This window comes from Malus sylvestris, chromosome 6 (genome assembly GCF_916048215.2).
Source record: "Malus sylvestris chromosome 6, drMalSylv7.2, whole genome shotgun sequence".
Lineage (NCBI taxonomy): Eukaryota > Viridiplantae > Streptophyta > Magnoliopsida > Rosales > Rosaceae > Malus > Malus sylvestris.
This window is the reverse complement of record NC_062265.1, coordinates 23,518,174-23,527,836: the sequence shown is the minus strand read 5'-3', so window position 1 is coordinate 23,527,836 and position 9,663 is coordinate 23,518,174. Positions and strand designations below refer to the sequence as shown.

The window sequence follows — 9,663 nt, the reverse complement described above, 5'->3', positions numbered from 1 at the left end:
AGCATCTTTCTTGAGCAAAACCCACTAATTTACTTCCGTTCAGCGTGAAAGAGAGTTTTTTAGCCGCCCACGATGCTACGTCATAAAGCACTTTTGAAAGATGGGCCTGCACACTGTTCCTTTTCCTAAGCTTAAATACCCATTAAGCTATTCGTTAAAAGCCTAGCAGGTTGGGCCTTAAGATAGGCCCAATACATAATTTTATTCCAAACATGCATCACTTGTAACCCTAGTATGTTTGATGCTTTGTCTGGTAAATTCAGTCATCACCCATATCCCTTTCGCTGTAACCGGCGAAGAGAGTATTTATCTCACTTCATGTCACTGCGCTGCCCATTTCTATCCTACATTGTTTTTGGAGTACCACTAGACTCGAGGGACGTGGGGTAAAAGGATAGCGGGGTTGTATGTACTAAATTATGTCGGCTGCAGAAGTTTAAGATCAAGTCATACAAAGTTCGGAGCAACAATGTCAGTGCCAAGCATCAGATTTGAGTATGGCACCGACGTTGGGACACGCCTTTCGCTGATCTTCGATGCCTGTTCCGATCAGTATTTACTCAACGTTGTCTGAAATGGGGTTGCTGAGTTGGTAGATAGACCCAATGTAATTTGCACAAACTATATTTCACTCAAACAATGTTGCAAAGCTTACAACATTCACAACACAAAAAGGTAAAAAAAAAAGCAAAAGGACATCCAAAGCTGCTTTGAAGTACAAAGAAACAAGACTTCTTGAAACCAGTTGAGAGAAGTCATTTTTTCTCAGCCCCCTCATCAAACGCTCACTCACGTTTTAACTGTAACTCTCTCTCGAAACCTATCTGTAATAATAACCCTACTGAAAGTCGAGGTGAAAGAGGATGAGCACACATTTTAAACCCGTCTCGTCACTCCTTTCTTCCCCAATCTCCATACTTATTTTCACCTAAACTTCTTCTAAAAAGCCTATGCAGATCCCAATCATAAGTAGTATTTGCAAAGGAATAAAAAGGACTTGTTTCTTCTGGTCTGCATTCGTATAGCTGCACAATTCTTACATTCCGGTCCCAGAAACTGTGTGAACCTCTCTCCTTTGTTTCATGGAGTTTTTTTCCTTTCTTATGCTAATGAGTAGCTTGAGACCAAGACATTTGCTGGAGAAGCAGAATGGATGTAGACAAACTCCATGCTCTTTCCTGCCGGTAAAGAGTTGATCCATGATGGGAAACCATAGGAATTGCCGTACTTTGTTACGCCCCAAATAGGACCGTAAAGTTTGGAGACGGAAAGTTTGAGGTTTGTGAGTTCCTTGGCAGACTTGTTGGTCACAATGGCGGAATATCTGTAGTAAGTCACTCCCTTGGAAATCCAAGAAGTTGTTTTCCTCTGCGATATGGCAATTGGGCTCGAAGATGGAGCTACAGAAAAAGCAACTCATTTCAGATCACTTTCCGACAATTCATGTTAACATAAAAGAGGCTGCGAATGTAAACAAAGTTTCCTCAGAGAAGTCATATAATACCTGGAGAAGCTGGAGCAACTTCAGGCAGTGGAGCTGCTTTTGGTTGAGTGGTAACCACTGTATGAATATTCAGTACATCAATTACCATTACAAAGACAAAAAAAAAATAAAATCGATAAGCCTTAGAAACATCGAATACAGTCAGTATATGTACCTGGTAGGAGCTGGTTATACCCGCCATGGCCAGCATTTAGGCGTGCCAATATACCGAGAAGGGGAGCATTGTTGTAGGTAGCAGGTTCTGTCTGCTCATAGTTGTCTCTCTGATCAGCAAAGTTGTCATAGGCATCAGGTCCACCAACAATAGCGCCCGTAAGTAGATTGGGGTCACTAGCTTTCCGGCTGAACCAAGTGGCATAGCCTCCCCTGCAGCTCACAAATGATGAGTCCTTCTTGTAGGAAACAATTGAGGAAGCCCTGTGGTGGACTTGTTGAGGGTAGTTGTTTCCGTAGCCAACCATGTAACTAGTGGCTCTCGGGTTGTCTCCAAGAATGTAATCCACCTGAGAATTTTGACACAATCATAGCATCAAATTACATGGTTTTACAAAACAAAAAAAAAAAAACAATGTGTTGGATGATTCAATACGAGCATGTTTTTGGATGAATTACCTGAGATTTGGCGAATGATAGGAGCTCGTTGGGTGCCACATTGCCAGAAGCACACTGAATTGTACTCCTGGAAGATGTGAGATAGTCGGAGTAGACGGTGGCCAAGAAGGAGGCACTGGTGACAAACTGCATATTATTCCACCTCTGGCGGTAAATTAGGCCACCGGGAGTCTTCTGTGCGTTTTGGCTCCCCTTACCAACGCATGAACACATGAAGTACTCAGCCTTCTGTTGGTACTTCTGAAACACTGCTGTATGACTACCTGCTTTGCCTTGCATTAAAAACTGCCAACCAAGAAAACACAAACCAATTAGTTGTCTCCCCACTATAAATGCAATTTACAATTCATTTGTAAAAAAACACATAGATATCAACATCCGATTGGTTTAGTGACACGCAGTCTCTGCAATATCGAAGAGTAGTACCTTGGCGACAAGGGTTTGGACACCGGGATACTTGACATCCCAACCGAACTCGGTCATGCTCCAACCGGTTCCTCCCATGGAATCACCATTGTTTCCGAGGTAGTCCAAGTAGTACTGGTTGTTACTTGCCTGGAACAACCAAGCAGCAGCCCACAGCAACTCATCCTGCGCAACAACAAATAATAATTTTCAACACCCAACCAAAATTAGATATGAAATGGAAGTAGCTTAATGGGCTGTTCTTGGGCCTGAAATGATAAAAGCCCAATAAGGGCCCAATAACGTACATTGTAGCCACTGACGGATTGGTAGTACTTTTGGGCCACGGTGATGCTGCTGTCATATTTGCCCCTGTACTTGTCCGCAAAATCAAACAGCTGAAAAGTAAACGAGCGTAAGATCAGTGGCAACTTTAGTAAATATAATAAAACAGCGAGGGTATTAAGGGAATCTAATTATGCATGTCTAAGGAAGGCCGTGCAGCACCGACAAAAATCGCACGTCACACTGGGCTGTAGCAACTTCGAAACCGAGGTTTAAAACTTTTTCGATACGGTTAATGTTTAAATAAAAACATTCAAAAAATAATAAAAATATCGACATTTTAAATACTGGTCCCCAACTAACAAAAAGTAAGCCGGAAACGTAACTGCCTAACTACCACGACAGTTGGCCATCATACGCCGGTCCCGCGCCAAAAGCATCAGACCCGAAGTATCTGCCTTCTGCCTAGTGCTTGACCCAAAAAAAAGAAAAGTATCTGCCTACAACTTCTCAGCGGCACGATGCCGCAAATGCCTAACGTACGCCGCTTGAACCGGCATTTCGATTAGTAGTCCCACCACAGAAAAGTACAATCTTTTTAGACCAAAGGGACCAAATTCAAGTTGTTAATTATTTGGAAAAACATTAAAACTCACTAGTGGTTAATTATACACTATAATGTTGTGTTTATCCTACACGATTACTAAGATTCAAACTTCAGTGCAAAAAACGTGTCTTAATCAACTTGATTAAATTCAGTCTGATATTATGATTTATTTAGTTTGGGGAAGTACAAGTATAATAGTCGAACGGACCTGATACGCGTGGCTGAGGAGCTCGCGGGAGTATGCGGGGTTGGAGCGGCGGAAGACAATGGAGGCAGCGGCCATGGCGGCGGCGGTTTCTCCGGCAAGATCGGACCCGGGATTGCTGGGGCTGATCTTGTAGGCCTGGCGGTTAGTGGTCATATCCTCCGGCCTTTGCCAACAGTAATGGTCAGTGTTCCCATCTCCCACCTAATCACAAAACCAACACATTAAACACAAAACCTAAAAACATCATATATTAATGAAAAAAAAATCTAATTTTGGCATTTGGGTTGGTCCATATACCATTAAAAAAAAAACTAATGAAAATGAAGTAAAAGTTTTTAGTTTTAACAATAAGAACAAAATAAAAGGTAAAGAAATAGTATCAGGATTGACTTTTTAGTGTAAAAATATAATTTTTCGTTAAAATAAACAGTACCGGAAGCTTTTCGTTTAAATTGCCTTAAAAAAACTCAAAAGTTATGATTTTTTTACTAAAATAAAGCTAATTAAAAATTATATTTTTCTAGTTAGGGAAAGTGGAAAAGTTGAGGACTTGGGGAGGAAGGTACCTCGCCATAGAGGACATTGGGTTCAGGGTGGGCTTTGATGAAGTAGTCAGTGCCCCATTTGACGGCATCCATGGCATGGCCGAGCTCGCCGCTTGCAGCCATTTGGCTGCCGTACTCGATTATACTCCAGGACATCATTGTCACCGTGAAGGCCATGGGAAGCCCAAACTTCACATTGTCACCTGCATCATAGTACCCTCCCACCAGATCCACCTGCAAATTCCAGACCAAAGGTTAAATTTTTATGAAAAATTATCAGCTGGGTAAATTTGACTGCAACATTTTGCCATAACCCAGTTGGAAGTTTGAGTTTTTATGAAAAATCATGAACGGGGTAATTTAACTACAAAACCCAGTTGGGATTTCAACTCAAAGATTGAAATCTATACGCAAAACGATGAAATGGGTAAACAAACTGCACATTTTACAACAAAACCCAGTAATTTGTTTTTACTGGAAGAGTGATTAGAATTTAGAACTTACCCCATTGGCCTTGCCATCATACAAGCCAGAATTGGATCTCCAAGTGACTCTCTGGTTGGGGGGAAGAAACCCAGATCTCTGAGCTTCAAAGAACAGAATGCTGTTGCTAAGAGCCTGCCCGTAGTCATGGCCGGCCAAAGCAAAAGGAAAACAGAGCAGCAGAAACAGAGGAGCCATGGAAACCACCCTCACAAATTTCTCCATATCAGCAGTAAGACACAAAAGAAAAGGCAATGTGCGGTGGTTTATCAGCTAAAATTTCTGTTAAACCAGCAGAGAGAGAAGAAGGAGAAGGAAGAGGAGAGGGTGGAGGGAATGGGAATGGGAAGGAGCACAATGGGCCTCTATATATTGTGGGAGGAAGGAAAAGTGCAAGTGCCCAGAAATTAGTATGGACCCAAATTTTATTTTATTTTTTGTTAATTAATTTTGAATAATTTCAGATTATTTCTCTTTTCGAGGGGCTGAAAATAGTTGGGAAAAGAACAGAGCCATGTGGGTGTTCCCGGCCCTTTATTCGGAAGGCCGGTGTATATTTATTGTAGGTGTGGAATGGAAAAAGTTACTGCATATAATGAAGATAAAATTTGGAAAAAAAAAATGTAAAAAACAAAAAAATGGAAATATTTATTTAATTTTAATTAAATTACGACATCAGTCACTTAGTACTACAGTGATATTCTTCTTCACTTATAAATATGAGATTTTAAGTTCGATTCTTAAAAAAAACGAATTTGAACTATGTTATTTCTAACCCATTATAAAACAAAACTCACATCTTCTTTAATAGTGCAAATAATATCTTTTGTTCAAAAAATAATAATAAATATATTACGACTTCTGGACAGGTCACTGAGGTTGAGAATTACCAAAACAAGACAGTGGTTTGGGAAGCTGCAGTCGAAGAGTCAAAGACTCAAAAAGGTTTCAGTTTCTGTCCATCGGGATGTCCCCACTTTTAAATGTCCATTTTGCCCCTGGTGTTTTATCTGGTTTGTTGGTCGGTCTGGGTACTATAGCCCTTTCCACAACTTGTTTTCCACCGATTTGCCCAAGGACGAGGAGATCTCCATTGTCCCTAGTCTGGTAACAATTTTTGCAACTTTCCTTGCCGACGGATATTTGTGCTTTGTCTCACCACATTGATCTTTTTTGAGAGAGGTAATTCTTTTTTATCTTGCCACAACAAGAAAGAGCAAACTCGTACATCAAGTGGGTGAGCTCGAAGTTTTGTTATTTTGATCATCTCAAGTGAATCGTGATGCATATTTTCATATGAAAAAATAATATGAAATTTCATCAAGTTATCTTAGAACTATTCATGATCTCTAGTCCTCTTTTACAATTTTAGAACCTTCCTTATCTTGAGTTGTACTTTCACAATATGTAAATTGTCAACAGTTTACGCGATCCTATTTGGATTATAGTTTCATTTCTAAGTGACGGTAAAACCAATGAAACAAGCTAAGCAGTGTGAGTTAGTTCAGTTTCAAGCTCAAATGCGAAGATGAGGAAAAAACCAAACCAACCCGAAACTGCTTATAGCTCAAACCAAATCGAAATCTATATTTATCCGAAACAATAGTACAAATAGCATCATTAGTTTTGTTAAATTTGAGCAGGTGCATAATATTAATTTTTCCATTATTGAGAAGGAATGTACCAAATACTTTCTAGAGGTGAAGAAATTGGGATATCTTATAAATATATTTCTGACAGAAAATCTACATGTAAATTGATCGATCAATAATTTAAACCAGGATCCTCTCATGAGCAATTCTCTAGGGATCCTAGGAATCCTGCAATCTTGTTCGTTCATTTTATATCGTACGGTCAGTTTTCGTTAGGTACTATTCATATTTGAATTTTAAAATTTAAATTTTAAATGATTTCTGACCGCACGATATACAATGAACGGACAAGATTGCGAGATCCTTAGGAAATTGCTCAGGAGAGGATCTGGTTCCAATAATTTGGTAGCATATGCATGCATGCTGAAATTTGAAAGTGATTGAGACTGCAGGTCGTTTGCTGTCAAATCTCAATAATCCATGTGATCGGAAGGAGCATATCGTGCATGGACAGAGAGAGACCCAGACTGGTTGGAGAGATTGAAGAAATATTTTAGGGTTTCATTAATTAGGGTTGCATTTTAGCATTTAATTTCTTGCAATATTTCCATGCAAAAAAGCCTGCATTACTTTGTGATTTGATTTTATGAAACAAGCAAGAAGAAACCTAATACTGTGTTGAGTTACGAGATTACCCTTTCCGACACATTCTAAAACCCTTTAGCAAAACAACCTCCTTATTTAAAAAAGAAGGGATGCCAATTGTAAAACAAAAAGCTAAACCATTAAGGAAAATCACCAATTACTACATAGTCAAGATAAATGGTAGGCTTGCTACCATTAGTAAGAGAGATGAATTTCTGCACGAAAGGTCAGATATTGATCTATGTACAATTCATGGTAAACCACCTACAAATCAATGGAGTCACGCAAGCTCCACGACAAGTCCCACACAAATCCTTGGTTGTCATTCAGTTACGTTTTTATGTGCGACTGATGCTAGTACATCTCTTAAACCAATGTTATGTGCCAACACAAAAAACTCAACTCCTATTTGTAATCTTGTCACCTAACTTCTGGTTTCAATAACGCAATCAAGTGATCCTTTTTCACTAGGTTAAACCAAATACCTTCATCATACATACTCCACAATTAGTAATGTACATACGCATGGTCGATATTTAATTATGCGTTCTTGCGTGACAGATACTAGAACAATTTCAAGCGTAAAGTTATCAGGTAGAGAAAGACTTGCATCCACATGAGTTCAAGCCTTTTTAACTATGAATCTATTTGTAAAATTAGAGAACCAAATGACCTCTCCAATCCCTATCTAGTCACGAGAAGGGTAGAAATGTAAAATGGCAAGTATATCAAGGAGAGGGAAGGTGGCGGCATGGTTCCACCTGGTCCGTGTAACATGATACCCAAGAAGATTGACCTGCAACCAGGATTCGAATGCCCGACAACCCGACAAACAACACTCACAACCATTTAATTATTTATTTTCTCCTATCTGGAAATTTCGTTTTATTTATTTATTTACCCAAAGAAAAAATAAATCATTTTGTTTACGCCCACCGACAGGACCCGGTAAAATTCATCTTAAATTTACACACGCGTCAAAACGACTTGGCATTTCCTGTAATTTGTCCTCCAAACGATGGCCATGTTGGTCGTTGTATTTTTCTATATATTTTCGCACTTACAAAATAAAAATAAATAAATTTATTAGAAAAATGGAAAAGACAAAAAAGAAGTGGTCAAAAAAGGAAGGTCACATTGTCCAATGTCAGGCGCGCTTTATTCCCAACCGCAATCAACGGTCTCAGCCTAAAAGGATTTATTTATTTATTTATTTTTGCATGTTTTCCTTTTACTTTTTTAAAAGTAATTTTAAAAATTGAGAAAAATAAAGGAAGAAAAAAGACACGTCCAATGGGACAAAGAGGCAGGGCCTCCGCAATAACCGGCTGGCGCCGGTTTTGTAACGGCCACGGCAACCTAACGGTGATTTTTTTAAGTTCCCCGGAAATCAACACCTCCACCTAAAACACCCGCCGCAGTAAACCTCGCAACCAAATGCAGCAGTATATAAATATTTGGTACTGACCATTATAAAAGTTTGGACTGTGAATCATAATCACTTGATTGGGCTTGGACTAGGACTACTTTAACTAAATTCGACCAATATTTTTTATCGTTATAGTTGTTGTTTGATGAACTTACAAATAGTTAGATTGAAATTATTAAGCTGAACAACAATTCAGCATATTATGTCTTGCGAGTTACAGACTTACCTTCTCTTGTGTATATCGGGTTTTTGACCATCATATCTTTCGCCTGAAAAGTGAACTTGTTTTCTATACATTTCAACTTGTTTTATGTTTTTCCGAGAGTCATAAAGTTGGTATTTCATTACTCATTGAGCATATATTTTTTGTTGGATAGTGCTATCCACACTCATTTTTACTTCTCACACGCTTTTTCAATTTTCGGTTATCGTATCGAATGAATTGAAAAAGATCAATAGATAAAAATTAATACGAGTGCGTATGAGATAAAAAGGTTTGTGTGAATAACACTATCTTTTTTGCTATTTTTTCAAGGTTAGTGTCCAATAAAGGAGGTAGATAGATATGTGATCCAACCTTCAAAGCCTCTGAATGCCCTGTAAAGACCAACGGGAAGCTTCCTTGATGTCATGAAGTTTTGGGCAACAGTACTCTAAAAAGTAAGACTGTCCCTAGTTAGCTTATGAATTTTAAGTGCGTTAGGTGCTCTCTTTTTTAAAAGTACAAGTTGTACACTTCAAATTCTAGGCACTTAACAGTTCACATTGAGTAAGTGGAGTGGTTTGGAGCCTATCATGAATTCAAATTCAAATAAATGTATTGCTCAATAACCAACCAAGTTTATGGAGTGCTGCCAAACAGTTTATATCAATTGAACCATTAAATCAGTGATTATGCAACGGTATTGACATACGAGAGATTTGAGCTAAGTGACACAATGAATTAGGACTTAGTGTATTAAAAACAAACCAACCACAATTAGATATCGAACCTATTATCAATAATTCAAGTCAAATATGATGATGAGACCATATAATTACAAGGAAAGAAGAATATCATAAGATTGTAGCACTAGTGATTGAGCTTAGTGGATTACTTACTTTTGTTATATGGTATATTGAAATCATAATTTGAAAACTTACATAAACCTTAAGTGAATTATCTGAGGAATAGCTGAGGGAATTTTGTGAGGATAACATGTGCACGTAGACAATAATGTTTGATATCTTTGATTCCTTGCAGACCTAAGAGGGTCAACACCCTGTTTGGCATTGGGACACTCTAAAAGCAATATTCCGAACTTTCACACCAAGAGAAAGACCATAAAATGTGAAAGGAACAAAGCAA

General features: G+C 38.6%; 1 protein-coding gene across 1 annotated transcript; it reads right to left on the bottom strand.

Annotated features, from left to right (window-relative positions):
- Positions 1–608: 608 nt before the first annotated feature.
- On the bottom strand, positions 609–5,007 carry LOC126626685 (endoglucanase 6-like). Its single transcript, XM_050296065.1, has 9 exons — positions 4,671–5,007; positions 4,188–4,400; positions 3,622–3,822; positions 2,830–2,919; positions 2,543–2,707; positions 2,117–2,401; positions 1,659–2,007; positions 1,505–1,561; positions 609–1,400 (listed from the first exon to the last, which is right to left on the bottom strand). Exons 1-9 carry the CDS (start codon positions 4,872–4,874, stop codon positions 1,102–1,104), a joined length of 1,863 nt encoding a protein of 620 aa, XP_050152022.1. The 5' UTR covers positions 4,875–5,007; the 3' UTR covers positions 609–1,101.
- Between the last annotated feature and the right edge of the window lie 4,656 nt (positions 5,008–9,663).

Coding starts and splice junctions, on each gene's coding strand:
- LOC126626685 (XM_050296065.1), bottom strand. CDS start 4,874: ATGGAGAAATTTGTGAGGGTGGTTTCCATGGCTCCTCTGTTTCTGCTG. Junction 4,401..4,670: donor ATGATGGCAAGGCCAATGGG/GTAAGTTCTAAA, acceptor TGGAATTTGCAG/GTGGATCTGGTGGGAGGGTA. Junction 3,823..4,187: donor CCAATGTCCTCTATGGCGAG/GTACCTTCCTCC, acceptor TTTTGTGATTAG/GTGGGAGATGGGAACACTGA.